The sequence below is a fragment of the Hylobates moloch genome, unplaced genomic scaffold (assembly GCF_009828535.3).
Source record: "Hylobates moloch isolate HMO894 unplaced genomic scaffold, HMol_V3 SCAFFOLD_36, whole genome shotgun sequence".
NCBI classification, from domain to species: domain Eukaryota; kingdom Metazoa; phylum Chordata; class Mammalia; order Primates; family Hylobatidae; genus Hylobates; species Hylobates moloch.
Window position 1 is genome coordinate 2,971,458 of NW_026652311.1, and position 25,667 is coordinate 2,997,124.

Sequence of the window (25,667 nt, forward strand, 5' to 3'; positions counted from 1 at the left end):
GGGCAAAAGACAGAGAGGAAAGCAAAAACAACAATCCCATGAGCTGATGCTATGGCCCCTCTGGAATAGGAGTGAAGTGAGATAGGGGTTATTAGTTCTATAACCACCAAATGTTGATGACCATGTGGAAGCAAAGCTTAGGCCAAAGGTGGAGAGTTAGAAGGGAGACCCTCATGAAAGCCAGGACCCTCAGAGGGTTACCTACTGTATTTCAGTAGGTACAATCTCACTCTGCCCTAGCACAAAGAGGTAGGAAGCAATCATGTCTCTCTTTGAACTCTACAAGGTCCCTCTGAGTTTGTGAATTTGGGCCTGCCCTCAGATATGTTTGGAATTCAAATATATACTATCTGCCACTGTGAAAAAAAAAAAGAATTCACAATGATATTTGAACATATGAGGAAGCAAATCACTATAAATTAGAATCAGCAGAAACCAAAAAGGATTAGACACCTCTCCCCAAGAACTTCATTTAGTTGAGATATCAGCCAAAAACTAGAAAATAAATATGTTTAAAACTATTGAAGCTCTAAAAGGAGGAATTGAAAATATGAGAAAAGAATAAGACATTGTCAAAAAGAAAAAGGCTAGGTCATTTTTTTTTAAAGAACCAAATATAACTTCTAGAATTAAAAAAAGTTAATTGAAAATTTTAAAAGCTCAAGGCATGGATTAAGTGGCAAATTAGGCAAAGCTGAAAAGAATATTAATGAACTGGAAGACAGATATAAGGAAATAATCTAAAATGTGCTGCTTTTATGTTCAGTAATAGGATTCTAAAATCATTTCATTGTTCAGGAGGATGATAAAGAAATTAATTAATTTTGCTTTGCTCAAAAATGTTTGTTATAATTTTAAGGACAACTACCAAACGGACATAGGCATCCAAATAGAAGGAGCAGGGGGAATTTTTAAAGAAAGACTTGATCTATTAAAAAAAAAAAATCAATGAAGGAGGAAAGAAAAGCACAAAGAAGGATAAGTTAAAAGTACAATATTATTTGCTAAAATTAAATCAAAATATACCAATAATTACCATAAATGTTAATGAAACACATTTTCCAGTTAAGAGACAAATATTTCTATTTGTCATACAGAAATATTTTAGTCTGGGCTCACATTCAGAATCCCAGTACTTTGGGAGGCCAAAGTAGGAGGATCACTTGAGGCCAGGAGTTTGAGACCAGCCTGATCAACGTAGCAAGCCCCTCATCTGCACAAAAAATTTAAAAATTAGCCTGGTGTGGTGATGTGCATCTGTAGTCTCAGCTACTCAGGAGGCTGAGGCAGGAGGATCACTTGAGCCTGGGAGGTGGAGGCTGCAGTAAGCTATGATCACACCACTGCATTCCAGCCTGGGTGACAGAATGAGACCCTGAAAAAAAAGAAAAGGAGAGAGAGAGAGAAGAAATACTTTAAAAATCCAGCTATACATCACTTACAAAAGCTACACATAAAACAAAGTAGAAATGTTAAAAGTTAAAAGCTTTAAATTGGAGGGGAGGAAGAGAACACACCAAGCAAGTATGATTCAAAAAAGCTAGCATAGCAATAGTAATATCAGTAAAAAATAGACTTAGGCAAAACAGGATAGTTAAATTATGATACAAAGAAATACTTTAACAGCAAGATATCTCTGAATTATCTAGTAGTATAGTTTCAAAAAATATAAACCAAAGGTTGACAGAATTATAAGGAGAAATGGGCAAATCCATAATCATGGAGGGAGATTTTAACAAAGCTGATAAGTTCACCTATATCATAACTGATCATTCAAATGCCAAAAAAAAGCCTGCCAAAGGATACAGAAACTTAAACTACATAACTTAAAGTTTGATATAATGAAATATATAGAGTACTGCCCAGATGGTTTGATGGACAAATTCTACCAAACATTCAAGGAACACATAATCCCCGTTCTATACAAACTGCTTCTGAGAATAGTGTTCAGGAATGTGCTAAATTCATTTTACATGTCTACTAAGTATGATACCAAAAAGAGAAAAGGAAAATACAAGAAAGGAAAACTGCAACCTGTCTCATTAAGAATGTTGATGCAACAGCTCTAAATAAAGTAGTAGCCAAACACAGCAATATGCATAAAAATACACATTATGCACAGCAATGTGCATAAAAATATATCATAAGCAAGTTGAGTTTATTCCAAGACTGCAAGATTGATTAAATATTAGAATAGCTGTTAATTTATTACATTAACAGTTTAAAGGGGAAGAATCATCATATCAACAGATGAGAAAAATGTTTGATAAAATTCAGCACTCAAAATAATCAAACTAGAAAGCAGACAGGAACTTACTTAAACTGAAAAAACATAAATACCAAAACCTACAGAAACAGATACATATGTAATTGTAAATCCTTGGAAACATACTTTTGAAAAACAGGATTAACACAAGGATACCTGTGGACAGTGACTCTATTCATCAAAGTGTGTATTGGAAGTCCCTGCCCGTAAAGTAGGACATAAGGACATAAGGAGAAGAAGCATAAGGATTAGGATGGAAAGAAATGAAGTTGTTATCATTTATCATGAGTGGATCATCTACATACAGAAAAATCCAAGACTCAAAAGACATTATTAATAAGAGCTGAGCAAATTTTGTTGGATATAAGATCAACATATAAAAATCTATTGCTTTATTAATACCAGCAGATAAATTGAAAATGCCTTTCAAAATAAAGTTTTCATTTACAGTAGCAAAAATAGCTATGGGATACCTAAGCAACAATTTAACATAAGACACAGCTAATTATAACACCTTATTTAAAAACATAAAAAGATCTACATAGATGGAAAGATAAATTATCTTCTTAAATGAGAAGACTCAGTTTTACAAATATGTCAGTTATGCCAAATTAGTCAATATGTTCAATATGAAAAAAAAGTCCCAGTCTGGTTTTTCAAGGATGTTGACAGACTGATACTAAAATTTGTATAGAGTAGCCAAGAAGAGCTTGAAGAAGTAGGAGGTCAGGAAGTAGGCCCTATGGGATATAATGATTTATTATAAAATTATTGTGATTAAGAAAATGTAGACTTGATGAAGAGATGCATAAATGCCTAGAAATAGACCCAGACACATATGGAAAACCTAATATATGAAAGAGGTGTGGCAAATCAGAAGAGTAACAATTGACTACTCAATAGAAAAAATTATTTGCATACAAAGAAAAATATATAATTAAACTTCTTCCTCATATGTACCAAAGTCAATTCCAGACGGATTAAAGACAACTACAAGAAAACAAAACCATAATGCCTTTAAGAGAAAATATAGGAGAATATTTTTATGAACCTGGAATACAGAAAGATTTCTAACAAAACCTAAACCATAAAGTAAAAAAATGAAAACAGTCGACTATATTAAGAATATAATTTTAAATCAATAAATCAAAAATTCATTCAGTAGCTCAGAATGATTAAGGAACTTCCAAAAATTAATAAGAAAAAATGCCAACATCCTAATAGAATATAGGCAAAGAATGTGAATGGCCAAATCACAAGTGAGGAAATCACCTATAAATATATGAAAAGGGCTGAGTGTGGTGGCTCACACCTGTAATCCCAGCACTTTGAGAGGCCAAGGCGGGCAGATCACAAGGTCAGGAGTTTGGGACCAGCCTGGCCAACATAGTGAAACCCCATCTCTACTAAAAATACAAAAAAAACAGCTGGGCGTGTTGGCAGGCACCTGTAATCCCAGCTATTTGGGAGGCTGAGGCAGGAGAATCACTTGAACCCATGAAGTGGAGGTTGCAGTGAGCCAAGATCACACCACTGCACTCCAGCCCAGACAACAGTGTGAGACTCCATCTCAAAAACAATTATATATATATGTATATATATAATTTGTTATATATAATATATAACAAGTAATTGGGAAATGAAAATTAAAGCAAAAATATTAGATACATCCCATCAGATTAGCAAACACCAATGTCTGTCATAACCAAATGTTGGCAAGGATGTAGACCAACAGAAACACTCATGCTGCTGGTAGGAGTAGATTGTCATAATCCTGGTGGTAGGCAGAATAATGGTCCCCCAAAGATGTCCATGTTCTAATCCCCAGAACCTATGAACATGTTATGTAATGTTCATTTCAGATAGAACTAAGGTTGCTAAATAAGATAGGGAGATAATCCTAGATTATTCAGTTAAACCCAACACAATCACAAGGGTCCTTAAAAGTGGAAAAGGGAAGCAGAAGAGAGAATCAAGGGGAGAGAAGAGATGAAGGAACAGGGATCAGAGAGATGCCATGTTGTTGGCTGTGAAGATGGAGAAAGGGGCCACAAACCAAGAAATGCAGGCAGCCTCTAAAAGCTGGATGTATCAGTCTGTTTTCACACTGCTATAAAGATACTACCTGAGACTGGGTAATTTATGAGGAAAAGAGGTTTAATTGACTCAGTTCCACATGGCTGAGGAGGCCTCAGGAAACTTAAAATCCTCGCGGAAAGCAAAGGGGAAACAAGGCACATCTTACATGGCAGCAGGAGTGAGGGAGAGTACAGCAGAAACTGCCACTTTTAAACCATCAGATCTCATGAGAACCCCCTCACTATCATGAAAACAGCATGGATAAAACCACCCTTGTGATCCAACCTCCTCCCACCAGATCACTCCCTTGACACGTGAGGATTACAATTCAAGATGAGATTTAGGTGGGGACAGGGAGCCGAAGCATATCACTGTTAAGCCAAGGAAACAAATTCTCTCCTAGAGCCTCCAGGAAGGAACCCAGCCCTGGGCACACATTGATTTTAACTTAGGGAGACTTACGTCAGACTTCTGAACTATAGAAATGTAAGATAATAAATTTGTGTTATTTTAGGCCACTAATTTTGAGATAATTTCTAATAACAGCTATGGAAAATGAATACAACTGCTTCACAAAGAAATTTTGGGACATCTACAAAGTCAACTCCTAGGGACATACTCAGTGCTTTGCCACTTAACTAGTTGGTCCACGGACTATCAGTGTCATCTGAGAGCTTGTTAGAAATTCAGACGCTCAAACCCTACCTCCAACCTGTTGAATCAACATCTGTGTTTTAAAGATATGCCCAGGTGACTTCTAAGCACATTAGACTCAGAAGCACTACCCTATGAAATATCTCTCATTTTTGCACAAAGAGACAGTTATTTCAGCATTATTGATTAAAGCAATGAATAATAATAACATAATGTCTTTCAATCACAGAGAGTATATGAATAAGTTGTTGCATATGTGTTGGAATAACATATGGCTGTGAGAATAAAGGAAGGAGAGCTTCTTGGAGATATAACTTCTACAAAATGTTGAATAGGAAAAAAATATGTTGCAAAGGGATGTGTAGAGTATAATGGTATTCATATAAAATTTTAAAGCATCCAAAACAATACTATAAAATGTTTATTGACATATACGCATGTAATTAAAGTGTAAAAATACTTATGGAGATCATAAATACTCCCTTTAGGATGATGGTTGCCTCTGGGGAGAAAAGGAAACAAATGGGATGAAAAGCAATTATGATATAAGGTTAAGTTTTGACAAATCTGGTTGGTAGGCACACCAATGTTCCTTATATTATTGCCTACATTTGTTTGATGAACTATTTCGTAATTTAAAAGAAGGTATTATTTACTAATGGAATTTATAAGATTTCTGCAAAAGTTCTGCATTTGTTTTTTGTATTATTTGATTGAAATTCAAGTCAGCTGAAAATGACTAATCTGGGGTTTTTCCCTTCAAGGCTCCCAGGGCCTGTAGTGAGTTTTGTACCAAAATGCCATGCAACAGTTTCCTGTCTTAGACTGCAACTGCAGTCCCTTTTAATGTGACCATTTTTGGCAGTTGATCAGTATGTCCTCATAACTAAGTTCTATAATCTAACGTTGGCTTTACAAATTGGGTATTGCATTAAAAAAATTCCTGATCTTTTAAGGAGACGCTCATAGTAAAATAAACAGAAAAAACAAATTGTTGAAAATTAAACTATTGAAAATAAATACTGATGAACACAACCTTTTAAAAGAAAACTCTAAATATTTCCAACAACTTGTATTCTGGGGAACATGATAAAACCTGTTTTAGACTTATTCTATGAACTACATGTGGAAAAAACAATTCTCATTTTTTATTGTCTCCCAAATTCATTCAGTTTTATCCAGAATCGCGTTTTCATTAAATTTGGATATCGATATTCTGAAAATTCTGGCCTTCTTTCTTTAATGATCATATCTAAATTGTCTTTTATATATAGGCATATTCCTACCATTTAATGAAGGTCCATATATGTGTAATTCCTGCTTATTTGATTCTTTCTGTGTATGGCTTCTATATACAAAGCCAAATTTAAAGTAAAGGTAAATAGAGTCAAGAAAATCTTGTTCAAAAAATCCCTAGAAACCAATTCCCCTGAGACATTTAAGTACTTGTGAGGATTTTGAGAAAAAAAATCTATACCATAAAGTGATAAGCAGATGTTGCCCATATGTTGATTGCAGATAAGTTTCTATACCTTATTTAATAGTTTTCTTGAAGTTTTGCCATTATAAATCTAGTTGTCCGTACATATCTTTGAGGAAATTATGTGTGACAAACCAGCTGAGGCTAAACTTCCCTTGAAATAGTGCAGAAATTGGGGGTTTAAATTTGCATTACTACTTCTTAAACTATTCGTAAAATGAGACACAGTTTCTGTATGTGAGTTGTCTAAATTATGATTCTGTGTCTTCCAGGAATGTGAATTCATTCCTCTGCACTTTTTTTGTTGTTCAGTTTCATTTAGGTACATGATTACAGCACTGCTTAGTTTTCATTTAAACATCATCCAAATTTTGTTTATCATCAGGAATTCTTTATCGGAACTGTTTCCTTCTCAAGGGTGTGGTCTGATTACTGTCAAAGTTCCTCTATCCCCATGGTGCATTACTCAGGAAAATTTTTCATTAGTTAATGGTGCTGATTATATCATAAAATATTTCCTTTTGTGGAATCGGATTAAATCACGTTTTAATCTCAGAATAAGGTACCATGTTATTTTTAGCAAAAGAATTGGCCATCTTTCTGTGCTATTTAATGTGTGTGTAAGTGCAAATATTATTACATTGGTAATAATGTTATTTCTGTTGCTCATGGCCTGATAAAGTCATCATTCCCTTTATTGTTCCCTCAACAGGTAACACCATGTTGTTGAGAGTGTTACCTGCTGTGTATGAAAAGCAGCCTCAGCCAATTAATAGACACCTGACAGAACTCCTGGCCTTGATGTCTCAGCTAGAACAGCCAGAACAGTACCATCTTCTTCGGCTTTTGCATGTAGCAGCAAAGAAAAAACAACTTGAGGTAAAAAGTACATTGTATATGTCATGGTCCACACAACCAGGCATGTTTCTTTGTGTGTGAATAGCATATGTGCTTAGGATTTCCTGTCTCATACATTTATACATGTCCATTTTTTAAGTGAAAGCGCTCATCTACTTACTATATTTGTATAATGAGAAACTGGCTCATTGAAATTATGGAGGCTAAGAAGTCCCATCTGTCATCTGCAAGCTAGATGCCAAGGAAAACCAGTGGCATAGTTTCAATTCAAGTCTGAAAGCCTGAGAACTGGAGAGCTGATGGCATAAGTTACAGTCTGAGGACAGGAGAAGACCAATGTTCCAGCTCACAAAATCAGGCAGAGACAGTAAATTCTCCCTTCCTCCACCTTTTTGTTCTATTCGGGCCCTCAGTTAATTGGATGAGGCCCACCCATATTGCAGGGGCAATCTGCTTTATTCAGTCCACCCATTCGTATGCTAATCTCATCTGAAATCATCCTCACAGACACACCCAGAAATAATGTTTAATCAAATATCTGGGTGCCCCATGACCCAGTCAAGTTGACACATAAAATTAACCATCACAGGCCGAGCATGGTGGCTCATGCCTGTAATTTCAACATTTTGGGAGGCTGAGGTGGGTGAATCACTTGAGGCCAGTAGTTTGAGGCCAGCCTGGACAACATGGTGAAACTGTCTATACAAAAAATACAGAAATTAGCAGAGCATGGAAGAGGCACCTGTAGTCCCAGCTACTCAGGAGGCTGAGGTGGGAGAATCACCTGAGCCAGGGAAGTTGAGGCTACAGTGAGCCAAAATCATGCCACTGCACTCCAGCCTGGGTGACAGAGTGAGACCCTGTCTTAAAAATAAATAAATAAATATTCACCATACAGATACAGTAATGAAAAGCAACAAATGGGCCAGGTGCAGTGGCTCATGCCTGTAATCCCAGCACTTTGGGAGGCCGAGGCGGGTGGATCACAAGGTCAGGAGTTCAAGACCAGCCTGGCCAAGATGGTGAAACCCTGTCTCTACTAAAAATACAAAAATTAGGCTGGGTGTGGTGGCTCAGCCTCCCAGCACTTTGGGAGGCTGAGGCAGGCAGATCACGAGGTCAGGAGTTCAACCAACATGACCAACATGGTGAAACCCTGTTTCTACTAAAAATACAAAAACTAGCTGGGCATGGTGGTGCATGAATGTTATCCCAGCTACTCAGGAGGCTGAGGCAAGAGAATCGCTTGAACTTGGGAGGCAGAGGTTGCAGTGAGCCAAGATTGCACCACTGCACTCCAGCCTGGGCAACAGAGCAAGACTCTATCTCAAAAAAAAAAAAGGAAAAAAGAAAAATTAGCTAGGTGCGGTGGCAGGAGCCTGTAATCCCAGCTACCTGGGAGGCTGAGGCAGGAGAATCGCTTGGACCCAGGTGGCAGAGGTTGCAGTGAGCTGAGATCGAGCCACTGCACTCCAGCCTGGGTGACAGAGTGAGACTCTGTCTCAAAAAAAAAAAAAAAAAAAAAGCAACAGTTGTGCGAATCTGTAGCTATCGTAGAATGGTGATAAAGAAAGTTTAATGTCGTCATGCAGTTCTAGGAATCTGTAGTTTCTCAGGTAGGTAAGACCAAGTGAAAGAACTACACTTAACTTTATTTGTGAATTAATCAGCCTATAGTGAGAGCAAAGGTTCATTTTCCAGACAGCAAATCAGTTGTTGTTCTTTGGATTCAAGTAGAAGATTTTAACAATTAGGATGCTTATGATTATCAGTAATAGAACAGCCAAACCACAATAGTTTCATCAATGAAAGGAATTTATAGCTAATGTGATGGGAAGAAATCAGATGAGGTTTGGTTCAAAAATAATGTGAACAAACAATTTCTCTATTTTGATTTCTCAGATTTGACTTCTAGGCTTCCATTTTCCACAGGCTTTCTCCTTGTCATCTCCAAATAGGTGCTAGGGGCTCTCTTGGCACTATGCTTCTCCTACATCTATCACTGCCACCAGCATCCAACAGACGTCTTGATATTCTGTCTGTTTAGGATGCATGCTCTACCCCTAGAGCTTCTGTTGAACTGCAGGATACACAGACAGAAACTAGAGGCTGCCAGGAAGAGGGAATTCGAAATGGATTCTGGAGGGTACCAATGTATTAGTCCATTTTCATGCTGCTGATAAAGATGTACCCAAGACTGGGAAGAAAAAGAGGTTTAATTTGACTTACAGTTCCACATGGCTAGGGAGGCCTCAGAATCATGGCGGGAGGCAAAAGGCACTCCTTACTTGGTGGCAGGAAGAGAAAATGAAGAACCCCATGCAAAAGCAGAAACCCCTGATAAAACCATCAGATCTCATGAGACTTATTCACTACCATGAGAACAGTATGGGGGAAACCACCCCCATAATTCAAATTATCTCCCACTGCGTCCTTCCCACAACATTTGGGCATTATGAGAGTACAATTCAAGATGAGATTTTGGTGGGGACACTGAGCCAAACCATAACATTACGTCCCTGGCCCATCCAAATCTCATGTCCTCACATTTCAAAACCAACCATGCCTTCCCAGCAGTCCCCCAAAGTCTTAACTCATTTCAGCATTAACACAAAAATCCACAGTCCAAAATCTCATCTAAGACAAGGCAAGTGCCTTCTGCTTATGAGCCTGTAAAATCAAAAGCAAGTTAGTTACTTCCTAGATACAGGCATTGGGTAAATACAGCTGTTCCAAATGGGAGAAATTGGCCAAAGCCAGGGGCTACAGTTCCCACGCAAGTCTGAAATCCAGCAGGGCAGTCAAATATTAAAGCTCTGAAATGATCTCCATTGACTCCATGTCTCACATCCAAGTCACAGTGATGCAAGGGTTCCCATGGTCTTGGGCAGCTCCACCCCTGTGACTTTTCAAGGTACAGCCTCCCTCCTGGCTGCTTTCACAGGCTGGTGCCCCAGTAGGGACTCTGCTGTGTGGAGGCTCTGACCCCACGTTTCCCTTCTGCACTGCCTTAGGAGAGGTTCTCCATGAGAGCCCTACCCCTGCAGCAAACTTCTGTCTGGACATCCAGGCATTTCCATACAGCCTCTGAAATCTAGGCAGAGGTTCCCAAACCTCAATTCTTGACTTTTGTGTACCCGCAGGATCAACACCACATGGAAGTTGTCAAGGCTTGGGGTTTGCACCCTCTGAAGTCATGGCCTGAGCTGTACTTTGGCCCCTTTCAGTCACGGTGGGAGTGTCTAGGACACAGGGAACCAAGTCCCTAGACTGTACACAGCGTGGGGGCCCTGGGCCTTGCCCATGAAACCATTTTTTCCTCCTAGGTCTCTGGGCCTGTGATGGGAGGGGCTGCCATGAAGACCTCTGAAATGCCCTGGACACATTTTCCCCATTGTCTTGGGGATCAACATTTGGCTCCTTGTTACTTATGCAAATTTCTGCATCCGGCTTGATTTTCTCCTCAGAAAATGGATTTTTCTTTTCTATCACATTGTTGGCTGCAAATTTTCCAAATTTTATGCTCTGCTTCCTTATAAAACTGAATGTCTTTAACAGCACCCAAGTCACCTCTTGAATGCTTTGCTGCTTAGAAATTTATTTGCCAGATACCCTAAATCATCTCTCTTAAGTTCAAAGTTCCAGAAATCCCTAGGGCAGGGGCAAAATGCTACCAGTCTCTTTGCTAAAACATAACAAGCATCACCTTTGCTGCAGTTTCCAACAAGTTTCTCATCTCCATCTGAGACCACCTCAGCCTGGACCTTATTGTCTATATCCCTATCAGGGTTTTGGTCAAAGCTATTCAACAAGTCTCTAGGAAGTTCCAAATTTTCCCACATTTTCCTGTTTTCTTCTGAGCCCTCCAAACTGTTCCAACCTCTGCCTGTTACCCAGTTCCAAAGTCACGTCCAAATTTTCAGGTATCTTTTCAGCAACGCCCCACTCTACTGGTACCAATTTACTGTATTAGTCAATTTTTATGCTGCTAATAAAGACATACCCAAGACTGGGAAGAAAAAGAGGTTTAATTCGACTTACAGTTCCACATGGCTGGGGAGGCCTCAGAATCACAGCAGGAGGCAAAAGGCACTTCTTACATGGTGGCAGTAAGAGAAAATGAGGAATATGCAAAAGTGGAAACCCCTGATAAAACCATCAGATCTCGTGAGACTTATTCTCTACCATGAGAACAGTTTGGGGGAAACTGCCCCCATTATTCAAATTATCTCCCACCAGGTCCCTCCCACAACATGTGGGAATTATGGGAGTACAATTCAACATGAGATTTGGGTGAGGACACAGAGCCAAACCATATCAACCAACATGTGTACACAGTGAATATGAATGGTTAGCCCAAGGTTATTCAATTATGGTTGTCCCGTTTCTTTATAGTTTCACCATCCACCACTTGAAAAAAAAAATCAATGCTTAAGTGAAGACTGGAACATTTGTATTCAACATCCAAATTATTCAAAGAAAATCAAGAAAGAATAGTTATCTGCATAATTAGCCACAATAGACTGCAAGCTCCTTTGACAAGAAACGGTTTCTTCTTTCTTCTGTATCTTAGACTTTTCCATAGTATCTGATAGTGCTCAATAAACATTCATAGAACCAAACTGAGAATAAACATAGAATCAAATTAAACAAGGTGATAAATGCTTTGCAAATGGCATAAACAGAGATAGGGGGTAATGAATTCTACTTTAGAGGAAAATAGATGCCATGAAGTCCCACAAAGGGTGTGGCATCAGGCCATACCCTGAAGAATGCATACTTTTATGCAGATGATTCAGAGCTGGGAATCTTGGATATTGGGAGCAGAATTTACAGGAAGCTTCAGGAGATGAGACCAACAAGGATGACCAATGCCTGAGCCTCACTCCCAGGGATTTTGGTTCAGTAGGTTCAGTAGACACAATTGGGGACCCCAACTGTGTCTTTTTACAAGTACCCCTATGGTGCTGCTGCTATTGCTTCAAGGGACCACACTTTGAGGAGCAAGGCTAGCGCTCAGGCAGAGGACTGGGGAATTCTATGTTACTGGTATGCACTGTCCCTTTTGCACATAGAGCAATATGTCATTATTTTTGCATGACTGTTTCTTTCGGTGCACTATAAACTCCTTAAGGTACATAGGACTCTTATCTACATATTCATATGCACTCCCTAGTGTAGTGCTGGGTTACATAGTAGGATTTGAATAAAAAGTTATTGAATTAAGAAATGAACAAATTAACAAGAGACAAAAATAGTGAAGACACGAAGAACGAGGAAAACTCATGCTGTATTCTCCAAAGGGGAAAAAGTGGCTCAACAGGGTCAAGGTCTAGAGAAGTAAAAAAGACAAGAGACAGGCATTGGCCTTGGATTTGGCAATTGGGGCTCACAAGCTGTATCTTTTTTATAAAAGGCAGCATCATTGAGGCAGGGTGGGAGAAGTCAGTCATTTATTGTGGATTGCATATGGAAGGGAAGGTTAGGAAAGGACCATGTGAGTATGGACTGCCAATTCCGGGAGTTTAGAAGAAACAAGGAGAGTTAAAGACACAATAGGAATAAAGGGATTGAACATGTGAGAGGAAATAAGAGACAGAGCAAGGTGCTGGAGGAAGATGGGGAATGTATTCCAGAGCACAAGTGAGAGAACCAATTTTGGAAAGGATTGAGGACAGAAAGGATGAACAAAACTGCAGTAGAGTTTGGGGTGAGGAGTGGAGTTGAAGGATTATTGGATCACCTAGAGCAGAGGTCCCCAACTGGGGAAATAACTGGGCAGCTTCCACTTCCACTGCAGAGAAGGCTACAACAGGAAGAGTTTCCTCAGTGCTGGTCCCAGCAGGCAGGGGAGGGTAGACAATGGCACTAATAGTGACTGAGCTCATACCATGTACCAGGCACTCTGTAGGTGTATCACAGACATCTCATTTATTTCCCACAACAAGCTTTTTATTTTATAAATAGAGAAGCCAACGTTTGGAGAGGTTTTTAAGAACAGTGGTGGTACCAAAGGGTGACTTGGTGGGTGAGGTGGCTTTTCACATGCACTTCATCTTTATCAGCCTTTCAACTTTCATGTCCCCCACTGACCATCGGAGTCATACTACCTTCCCTAAAACCATCCTAAAACCATCTGGGCCTCACACTAGCCGGGTCACTTTCCCAAAGCCGGATAGATCAGGCCAAGCTGCAACACAAACCCAGTCTAATTCCAACCAATGAAATCTTTTGACCTCAACACACTAAAGAATCAAGGCTGTAAGGCTGTGGCTTGTGAAGCAAATGAGAGTTCCAGAAGATACTGGAGAAGGTGAGGGAGAAAGGGCAGTTGGAGGGTGGCTAGACAAGAGAAGGAGAGTAAACAAAATGAGGAGAGAGTGAACTCACATTCTGCTAGGTATTGTGGGTGCTGAGTGTGGATCCCAGAACAAAGAGGCCAGGGTTTAGGGAGCACCTAGAGTGATGTGGATGAACCCCACCCATGCCAGGATCCTACCTGGGGGGAAGAAGTTGTAATGGGGGGATTGTGGAGCCCCGTTTCCTGTCACCCCTACCTTCATGGTAAAGCAGCCTCTCCACTTGCCTCCCTCAGTTCTTCGTGCTCTGTTCCTGCTGCCAGCAGCCCTAGAACTAGAGCGCACCCTTGATTTCAAAGGGTCTGTCACCACAGGTGGTACAATACAGAAACTGCCTGATTCACCTTCTCCCTCACCCCTTCCTTAATCAGACAGTGAGCAAGGGAAATGGAAGGAAATGTGGTGAAAGGGTTTACTGAGAAGGGAAATAAGTGGCGACAACCAGAAATACAGACTGAAGCTTTCAATTTAAGCCTAATTCATTTCAGGTGAAATAGGAAGCTAAATAAGGAGGTTTTGACTTTGTGAAACTGGAATTCAAGTGGAGCTTCCATGCCTGCATTAAAGCATTACTGATGCTCTGTAGCTTGGAGGTAAACTGAGTGGGCTCTCTAGGGAGGTCAGTGTGCAGGGATGCTTCATGTGTCTTGAATGCCCTTCTCACTACCCACCCTCTGTGACCTGGGATAACATGGCTTTCCAGGGCTGGAGGGTCAACAGTTGGCCCTTGAAAAAAAATTTCTCTACATAAAGCTGACTAGTCCATGAGACTGTGAAGGTAGCATCGCTTCAACATCCATGTATCTGTGAGCTCCACGATGTGGCTAACTGAGCAGGTGGGTCCCCTTCCTCCATCACTGCCCTCTAGGCATCCTACTTTTCAGGACACTATCCTTGCCAGATGGAAAGAGGCAGTTCCTGGCTAGTAATTTATAACTGGTACCTCCAGAGTATTCTCAGGATCCATTTACAGAAAAAGGCTGGGTGGTCAACTTTCCAAGTGATCTTTATGAGAATCAAGTCTATAATCTTGGCTGCTGTAAACCATGCTGTAGTCTAGCCAATGAAAGGAACAGAGTTTAGTAACACATATAAGCACATCTGTTGTTATCCCTGGGACATTAACTTCTAGCCCCAAGCATACAGCAATGAGTGACAGGAAGTGGCAAGGGCAGCCTTCCGGTGATGGATGTTCAGACACAGCGGAGCTGCTTTTGTGATCTGTTCCCTAGAGGAGAGAATTATTTTCTAGGATTTTCGCTCAACAGTGTAGAGCATTCCTATTCACACACCTGATCGAGTCCAAGAATACTCAGAGGTCACTTTTGGTATTTATTTAAAATAAGAAGTCATTTGCAGAACATTAAGAAGATGGAGTGCTGGAATATGTAGACTGTTCTGAAATTTAGAGCAGAACTATGGTTTTTGGAATATATAATATTTTTCAGTATGGTAGGAATTAGTAAATAAAAATGGCAGTCATTTTGTACATTTCTAGAGATTAGTAGATTCTTAATGCTAGCCAAAGTAATTAAAAGAGAAAATTGGGCCTGAAGACTAATTGAAGAGGAAGTGTGTGCCCACACACATGTGTGTGTGTATGTGTGTGTGTACATAATTGCTCTTTTTTTTTTCTCCTTCAACTTTTAAGTTCTGGGGTACATGGGCAGGATGTGCAGGTTTGTTACATAGGTAAATGTGTGCCATGGTGGTTTGCTACACAGATCAACCCATCACCTGGGTATTAAGCCAAGCATGCATTAACTATTCTACCTGATGCTCTCCCTCTGCCCAGCCCCCAACAGGCCCCAGTGTGTGTTGTTCCACCCCTCCCACATCGTATGCTTGTATTCTCATCGTTCACCTCCCACTTATAAATGAGAACATGTGGTGTTTGGTTTTCTGTTTCTCCATTAGTTTGCTGAGGATAATGGCTTCCAGCTCCATCCATGTCCCTGCAAAGGACATGATCTCGTTCCTTTTTATGACTGCATAGTAGTCCATGGTATATATGTGCCATATTTTCTTTATCCAGTATTTGGGTTGATTCCATGTCTTTGGTATTTGGGTATTTGGGTCGATTCCATGTCTTTGGTATTGCAAATGGTGCTGCAATGAACATACGCATGCATGTCTCTTTATAATAGAATGATTTATATTCCTTTGGGTATATACCCACTAATGAGATTGTTGGGTCAAATGGTATTTCTGGTTCTGGGTCTTTGAAGAATCACCACATTGTCTTCCAAAATGGTTGAACTAATTTACATTCCCATCAATAGTGTAAAAATGTTCCTTTTTCTCCACAACCTCACCAGCATCTATTTCTTCTTGACTTTTTAGTAATCACTATTCTGACTGGCATGAAACAGCATCTCACTGTGGTTTTGATTTGAATTTCTCTAATGATCAGGAATGTTGAGCTTTTTTTCATATGTCTGCTGGCCACATGAATGTTTTCTTTAGAGAAGTGGCTATTCACATTCTTTGCCCACTTCTTAATGGAGTTGTTTGTTTGTTTGTTTTCTTGTAAATGTTTAAGTTCCTTGTAGATTCTGGATATTAGACCTTTGTCAGATGGATAGATTGCAAAAATCTTCTCCCATTCTGTAGATTATATGTTCACTCTGATGATAGTTTCTTTTGCTATGCAGAAGCTCTTTAATTAGATCCCATTTGTCAATTTTTGCTTTTGTTGCAATTGCTTTTGATGTTTTCATCATGAATCTTTGCCTGTGCCTATGTCCTGAATAGTATTGCCTCAACTTTCTTCTAGGGTTTTGATCTTTCAGGGTTTTACATTTAAGTCTTCAATCCATCTTGAGTTAATTTTTGTATAAGGCATAAGGAAGGGATCCTGTTTCAGTCTTCTGCATATGGCTAGCCACTTCTCCCAGCACGATTTATTGAATAGAAAATCCTTTCCCCCTTGCTTGTTTTTGTCAGGTTTATCAAAGATCAGATGGTTGTTAGATGTGCGGTCTTATTTCTGAGATCTCTATTCTGTTCCATTCGTCTATGTGTCTGTTTTTGTACCAGTACTCTGCTGTTTTGGTTACTGTAGCCTTGTAGTTTAGCATGAAGTTGGGTAGTATAACGCCTCCAGTTTTATTCTTTTTGCTTAGGATCGTCTTGGCTATTTGGGCTCTTCTTTGGTTCCAAATGAATTTTAAAATAGTCTTTTCTAATTCTGTGAAGGTCAATGGTAGTTTAATGAGAACAGCATTGAATCTGTAAATCGTTTTGGGCAGTATGGCCATTTTCACAATACTGATTCTTCCTATCTATGAGCATGGAATGTTTTTTCCATTTGTTTGTGTCCCCTCCGATTTTCTTGAGCAGTGGTTTGTAGTTCTGCTTAAAGAGGTCCTTCACTTCCCTTGTTAGCTGTATTCCAAGGTATTTTATTCTCTTTGCAGCAATTGCGAATGGGAATTTATTCATGATTTGGCTCTTTGCTTGCCTGCTGTTGTTATATAGGAATGCTAGTGATTTTTGCATATTGATTTTGTATCCTGAGACTTTAATTGCTTGAAAACAGAAGAATTGAAATGTTATTTGCTGTAAATTAAGTTATGGCACTGTTTTCAGATGGCCCTATCCTCAAGGTGCACGTGGTCTGGGAGATGTATCCATCAATCTTCAATGACAAAATGCCAAACTCGTGAATAGACTGCTATGGGAGCACAGAAGAAGAAGTGACTAACTCTATTCAGGAAAAACCAGGGAATTCAGGGCTGCGGCCCTATGCTGGGCTACTTGGTTTTGAGCATTCTGTTTGGGCCCTCCTTTACTTGCACCCACAGTTCCCGTCCACTCTTTTGCCCACTAAACTCAGTTCAGGTAACTGAGATCTTGGAATTCCTTTCCCAGGTATCTCAGATCTGCTTCCAGGGCTTGTGAAGACTTTGTCCTTGGGTCTATTCTCCTGAGAACAAGCCATGCCAACAGTTGACCCCATATTCTTGAGAGGTGGCCTAGAAGAGCTTGCATATGTGGACTGGGATGTTCACATGCAGGGCAAAGCCAGGGGTAGAAATAGAAGAGAAGGGATGGGGCAAGGAATGGGGGCTGAGAGACATCTCTCTGTTTTCTCTACAGAGGCCAAACATTCTAAATTCAAATCAAGCATCACAGATTGTTATAAAGGCACATTTGTCAGGGAGGAGGATAGAACATTTTATATAGCGCTGAATATTTGTGGTTTAAGGGTCTCTGCTTGTACCCTAGGATCAGGTCCTGCATGTGTTAGGGTGGGCTGGAAAGAAGACTTCCAAGAAGTAGAGATTTGAGATTGAATTTGAAAGTATGAGATTTCTCTCTGTGTTCAAGCCACTGTGAGTGATCAGTGCCATGTAGCTGGGTCATGGGGGAAGAATCTGCTGATAGGCCCATCAAAAAAGACACTGGCATCTGGAATACCACGGCATTGGAATTTTGGCCATGGGCCATGAGAAATTTTTGAAAGTCGCTAAGAGAGACATGAGGTAATTAGATCGGAGTTTAAGGGCTATGACTCTGGTGGCAGTGAGAAGCCTGAACAGAAGGGACAGAGACTTGAGGCAAGAAGGCCAGTTTGGTAGCTTTTTCAGCTGTCCATGGTTTACAGCCTGAACAAAGTCCATGTCAGCTTGTTCTCTGCAGCCAGAATCTATATTCTTAGTGGCTACTTGGCTCTCAGCGAAGCACAGCATTCCCTGAGTCAGGAAGGCAGCTCCCAATGAGGAAGCACTGAAGACACCAGCCTAAGGAAATGCCCTATGTTTGGAAAATAAAATTCCTTCTAATCCAAGAATAATCTATCTAAAACCCAAAGCAGACTTATTTCTCATGTGTGGATAAATTTCAAGAAATATCTATCCTTTCTATCATTATCATAACAAACTTTAGGCTATTAGGAATTCAGAGTAAAAAAAAACAACTTTTGTTTAATTTGTAAAATTGTTATTATTTAGTTTACATTGTTCAGGGCTTCGCTTCCCTTGCTCTTTCTATGGATTCAACTATGCCCAGATGTATGTATTTGCCTTGAGCTTCTTTCTTTCCCTTTCTCTCTTCTTTCTTTCTCTTTCTCCTTCCATCCTTCCTTTCTTTCTCTTTCTGTCTGTCTTTCTTTCTCTCTTTTTCTTTTCTTTTCTTTCTTTCCTCTCTTTCCTTTCTCTCTTTCTTTATGTCTCTTCCTTCCTTCCTTCATGTCTCTTCCTTCCTTCCTTCATTTCTTCTTTTTCTTTCCTTTTTGATTGTTCTTTATGGGACAACAGCTAAAACCCATGCTGTGTAGCTTGGGACATGTCGCTGGAGTTTAAATTTTTTAAGTAAAAGTGGCATGACTAGAAGCACATGTCACAAAGACCTTGGTGTTCAGGAAACAGGACCTGAAGAGTAAGGAATGGGAAACGAAACTTTACAGAATGGGACAGGAAATGTGCATGCATTTTTCATTGCTAAAAACATGAGGTTAAGTATGTTGCCCTGATCTGGAGCAGCTGGCTGACACTTCTGCCATATATGCCAAGGACCTCGCATGGCTTCTCCTGAAGGACATACAATTGCTCCCTAATGCACAGGATTGTGCATTTCTAGAACTGTGCATTCATATATGCCATTTACCAGAATCTAGCCCTATTCTTTCCTCCAAAAGTACTAAATATGAATCTGAAGTTTAAATCTCTATATAGGATAATTTTAGTTATCTAGAAACTTCCTTCTTTCATGTTCTTGTTAGTTGTTTTGTAGTAATACATGACGGTGTATGTTTAAACATTGTGTACCACTCTTTAACTACTATGGGGTGGGGGAGATGTTTTATTCAGATGTCACTCTATACAAATTAGACTTACCTTCCTTTGATTTGTTGCTCAAAAACTTATTAACTCACCTTCTGGATAAACTCTGTGTAAGGCATTAGGTATCCAATGGTGTACAAATAGGGATGATTCTTTACCTTGTGGAGCTTTCAATCCAGCCTGAAATGCATCTAGAGCAGCAGTAAGAAGGAAGCATGTGAAGGACCTGCTCAGGGCCACTTAGGGTACAGTGGGAGCTTCCACAAGGGCACTATAGACTGAGAAGGAAGAGGAGAGGAGCTGAGGGATGTTTCTTAAGGAAATAACAGTTCATCTGAGGCCTCAAGAATGATCAGGAGCTACTCAAGCAAAATAGGGGGAGCAAGAATTCCAGGCAGAACAAATCACATGAGTAAAATCCCAGATGCAAAAGAAAATTTAGCAAGTTAAGAATGTTTTTAAAAAATTCATCATAGTTGATGTGTGATATGTAGTAAGAACTGGACTGGGAGAAGGTGGCCCAAGTGGGCAAGAGACTGAATGTGGGAAGATGGATAGGAGTCAGGTATAAAAAAAAGGGCACGTGACTGTAGGGTCTTAAGGCAGGAAAAAACACCATTGTGGCTAAAGCGGAGAAGACATTGGATGGGCAAGACTGAAGGCAGGGAGACCTGTTAGGAGGCTGTTGGAATTACCCATCTGTGAAATGCCTGGGTCAGTGATCTCAGCTCCACGGCCCCCTGAGAGAGGCCTTCCCTGACCCTTTGCCTAAATTAGAGCCCTGGGACAGTCTCTCACAGAGCCCTACATTTTCCCTATATGGGATTTATTAAAATTTATAATTGTTCATTTCTGATGTGACTATTTCTTTTACTGAATGTCTCCTTTACTAAACAGTGAATCTTTTCAGATTTATTGCTATCCCCATCACCTACAGCTTGCAAATAGGAAGGACTCAATCAGTATTTGTGAATGAGTGAATGAATGGATGAATATAAAGAGAAGGGAGTGAACAGATCTGTGGGATTCTTGGGTATTGGAATCAACAGGACATGATGATTGCTTGGATAACAGCTGCTGGTAAGGGAGAAACAGTTTCTAGTTTGAGTAGCCAGGTGGATAATGGTGTCATTTATGAGAAAAGGAGGCACTTAGGGCCAGAAGGGGTGGTAGGAGAGGCAGGTTTTTGGCAGGGGGTGGATTGTGAGTTCAATTTTGGGCAAATGGTGCTGTGTATCAGATTTGGTTTTAATACTGGAAGCTACATTTAAAGTCTACCCTACTTAAAAAATGACAAATCAATAAAGTAAATCAAACACAAACAAAAGAAACAAACGAAGCAGAAATATGGATGGGCAAATCTGTTTCACTTTTGTTGTTCAGTTTCCCACAGGTTTCCCTTTCTAGTTGTTCTATTTTAGCAAACAAAACAATTCATCAAATTATCAATATGTGACATATTAACATAGAGTCTTTATTCCACAAAAGAGTTCCATTTTCTCAGATAAATTTCACCTTTACATTCATATAAGCATTAAGAATCAAGAAAAAATATTAAGATAATGCGACTATGGTATAAATCATTTTGCTTTAATAATTTTATCTTATTATTACATTTTTGTGATCAAAATGGAAAATTGAAGAAAATGTGGGAGATCTTTTCTGCTTTCTTATTTTTATTTATTAAACATTTCTAAACTGGATTTCTCCATTTTGAAGGCTTTGATTAAAGTCAACAAGGATCTCCTACCTACTTAAATTGTCCTTTAAATTGCAGCTTTCATGGTGGTTGGAGGAAATGTAGCATTCTCAATGAGGAAATAACACATCAAAACTTGATTTATGAATAGTAACACTGAAGCATTATTTATTTTTTTTTTTTTTGAGACGGAGTCTCGCTCTGTCACCCAGGCTGGAGTGCAGTAGTGCAATCTCGGCTCACTGCAAGCTCCGCCTCCCAGGTTCACGCCATTCTCCTGCCTCAGCCTCTCCGAGTAGCTGGGACTACAGGCACCCGCCACCACGCCCGGCTGATTTTTTTGTATTTTTAGTAGAGACGGGGTTTCACCGTGGTCTCGATCTGCTGACCTCGTGATCCGCCCGCCTTGGCCTCCCAAAGTGCTGGGATTACAAGCGTGAGCCACCGCGCCCGGCCATTGAAGCATTATTTTAAACTTCACTCTTCAATAGCAAGTCACAGATTAAAAGAAAAAGGAGCTAAAGGCTCTGAAGATTTTATTGTAAATTTTAAATTCTAAACTTGGGAGATTTGCCTGAGTACCAATGAGGGTAATAATCCCAGAATGTGTTGAGTTCAGGTTTAATGCAAAAAAAAAGTTTGCTTTCAAAATTAATTCCAATTTAATTAACTTTTCTCTTTCTTCTTTCTTCCCTCCTCCTCTCCTCTCTCTTTATAGGTAGTTCAGAAGTGTATTCCTTTCCTAATTGGGCATTTGAAGGATTCAACCCATAATGACATCATCCTAAACACCCTCATAGAGATAGCAGGCTATGAGCCAGTGGCTTTGAACGGTTTTCTTCCAATGCTGAAAGAGATTGGTGAGAGATTCCCCTACCTCACTGGACAGATGGCAAGGATTTATGGAGCTGTTGGGCATGTGGATGAAGTAAGTTTGGCTTTTTTCTCTCCATTCCCCTGAATTGCACTGGCACTTAATCCAACCTATTTAATAGGTTGGATTATTATGACATGCAAATTTGCCCTGGGATTTCGGGGAGTTCCAATTTCTCTTTGACATACAAATTTGTCCTGGGATTTCTGGGAGTCCCAATTTCTCTTTCAGTCGTTTTACATGGACAATGGCCTCTGAGTCAAGTAGCAGGGTTATGTGGAAGGTTTAGGAAGTGAGTCTTTTATTGCTGCTGTGTCACCTGAAGAAGGAGGGTTAAAATGGAGAGAGCACTGAAAGATTCAAGACCACTTTACAGTAACAACAACCAATAAAAGAGCCGTATCTTATTTCAGGTTGCAATTTCTCTTAACCCAGGAGACCATCAGTAAGCACAGAATTAGATTTCATAGACTACCCTTTAATGAGAGCCCATAGCTATCATGTCAATAAGTGCCTGGGTTCAAAATGTTTTCAGTCCTCTGAATGTTATTTGGGAGAGTGAAATAAACGTTTGTGGATGTTTAAAAGTACTAGGCTAAATATTTGCATAATGGCATCTTTCAGTAGGGACAACAGGGTGCCATCAGAGTTTATGGGGATTAAGCAAATAAGAAAGTTTTCAGAAATTCAGGTTTCAAAGACATGCATGTCTCTCTGATGATTTTATGTTGGGATTTAGGATTTTTATATTTTAAAATAAAAACAAATCTATAATTGACTGAGAGCTTTTCCTTGAACCCATTTATATATAATATAATTAGCTATTCAATAAGTATAAAATTGTCAAACTTTTAAAAGGAATTTCATAGTTCGTTGAGTTCAATCCCTTGATTCTGCATAAGACAAAATTAAAAAACAGAAACGTTATGTGACTTACCCAAACTCAGATTGAGTTAGTAACCCAGTTAGAATTAGATCTTTGGTATCTTCAGCATCCATTTTCGAATTCTGTCTTAAAATGCGTCTTTGGTGCTGTTTGGTTATATTTCTTCTGAGAGTTATGGTGAACCCCTTGAGTCCTGCCTGGCTTCCTCCTGGTCGAGGCTCTTTCTCCTCTAGCTTCCCAGAGGAGGGGGGGAGAACTGAGTTCCCAAGCCTGCACCTGTCAACGTGAGGATGGATCTTGAAAGGCAATTTCTCTGGTGTAGATGTACTCTTAGTATAATCCCTTTCTATGCACTGCTGTTGGGAATGCCTCGCCACACTCTGCCTTCTGTTAATGCTTTCCCTTGCCTGTCACCTTTTCTGCCAAGAGAACCCACTGGTATGCCTGAGTGTTATTAGGCCAACTTTGCCTGACAGCTGTTTAACTGAATCTGCTGACCTTGCAGATCTTTGCAAGAACCAAAAAATTCTACCTCTGAGGTGTGAGGCCATGGAATCTTTAAAAAGTGAACTCTTTCTGCAATTTGATTGTAATTCTTTTTGTCACAAATGATTCATTAATGTATAGTAATGCACACTGGTGTTGGCTAAACTCCCATGGAAAATGTAATCTGCGAAAAACAAAAAACAGTAGCCACATGCAGTCTAACTATATGCAATTATGTCACTGTCAGTTTGTCTGAACTAAAGCTGTATCCATCTGTTCTTGCACTGTTATAAAGAAATACCTGGGACTGGGTAATTTATAAAGAAAAGAGGTTTAATTGGCTTGCACTTCCAACGGCTGCAACAGGAAGCATGATGCTGGCATCTCCTCAGGTTTTGGGGAGGCCTCAGGAAAATCTACAATCATGGTGGAAGGCAAAGGGGAAGAAGGCACCTCATGGCCAGAGCAGGAGGAAGAGAGAGGGGTGAGGTGCTACCCCACATCTCATGAGCACTCACTCACTATCATGAGAGCAGCAGCAAGGGGGAAATCCACCCTCGTGATCAAGTCATCTCCCACCAGGCCTCACCTCCAACATTGGGGATTACAATTCAACATGAGATTTGGGTGGCAACACAGATCCAAACCATATCAAAGGCTAACCTGAAAGAAAACTGTTCATTTGGTGACACTTGTATGACTCTCAGTGGGTACCAGGAGAAGGAGAGGTGGATCTAAATAGCCTGAGGAATAAATTATTTCACAATTCAAATTTGTTTGCTTTTTCCCCCAAAACAAACAGATCTTTCTGGTGGTTCTGATTCACTCCCCTATCCCAGACCCACAGCAGACAACAATTGTAGATCATATAATTACCAAGTATATCTGGATATCAGGATTGCGTGAGGAGCTTTTAAATAATGTCAGTCTTGGACCCCACAGAATGCCTACTAAGTCATAATCTCCTGAAAAGAGTACCAGAAGTCTGGATTTACGGGAACCTCTGTCAGGGTAATTCTGATGCAGCTATTTGTGTATCAGTATTTGGGAACTCCAGACAGAGAATATTTAAGGTGCTTTCTCTCACAGATTTAGAATCAGGCCTTGCCCATCACCCATCATCCTGCCCTCCTCCATCAAGCCATTGCTAATTAATTTAATAATTTTCTAGACTATTGATATAGAAGCTTAGAGTAGGATTGGCTAAGAGTAACACAAAAATCCAAAACCACAGTAACTTAAACAAAGACAGATATCTGATTCTCTTACACATAACGAAGTCTAGAAGGCAATCTCTCTAGAGTGCCATGTTTCAGAGACCCAGGCTCCTTCTACCTTATTGCTTTACCATTCCTGAGTGCACCAGAAAGCAATAGCTTCTGTCTGATGGTCCAAGATGACACTGTTTCCACCCATCACATCAGTCTTTCAGCCAGCAGGAAGGGGGAAGGGGAGAAGGAATCTTCCAGGCTGTCAAACATAGACTAAAGCTGAATATGACCACATGTAGCTACAAGGGAGACTGGAGCATGTCGCCTGGATTTGGGTGGCCCCATGCCCAGTTAAACAGGGGACAAAGGCAGAAAGAATGATGAAGAACAAACAGCTATTGCTGTTGCAGGTGGTCAATTCATTTCACATCTGTGGATCTGTTTTCTCTCCTCAAAAATTAATGGTTTTACACTGGATTACCTCCCTTATGGTCTGATATTATTTGATTCTATTTTTCCATTTTATTTAGGATCAGTCTAATAAAATTACCTATAAATGTCAGGCAGTCTCCTTTGCTCAGAAATAATGCTCATTCTTGATTATTTGTAATGCCTGAAATATTACTGTAAGAAAGTTCTTTTAGCCATAAGGAATGCTAAAGTTCAGATGTCCCGAGAATAAGTGTAGTAATCTAAGCAGCTAGTAACAGCATAATTTGAATAAATTTGTCCAACTTTCTAAATAAAACCTTGTGGAGCAATATTTCTGAAGACCAAAAACAATAGGCAAGATATGCTTGTGTGTATATCTCTACCCAGCCTCTTTCCAAAAAGAAACAAGAAGTTCCTGAGGTACATTGAGAGGTGGGCATGAAGGCAGACGCCCAGTATGGGGTCTTGGGTACCAAAGTGAAAGGAAATGTCAACAAAGAAAGAAAGGCAAAAACTTGCCTGGAAAAGCCCCACCACTTTCTACGTGGAAAGCTTGGTCTATGGGGAGACAATGAAACATGGGACCATATGAGGCAT

General features: G+C 39.8%; 1 protein-coding gene across 1 annotated transcript in view; it reads left to right on the top strand.

The window, feature by feature from the left end:
• VEPH1 (ventricular zone expressed PH domain containing 1) overlaps positions 1-25,667 on the top strand; it is a 111,564-nt gene that overhangs the window by 67,447 nt on the left and 18,450 nt on the right. The window contains exons 4-5 of the mRNA XM_032146530.2: positions 7,192-7,358; positions 21,900-22,109. Of these exons, the coding sequence (XP_032002421.2) occupies positions 7,192-7,358; positions 21,900-22,109 (377 nt within the window). The remainder of the gene's footprint in view (positions 1-7,191; positions 7,359-21,899; positions 22,110-25,667) is intronic.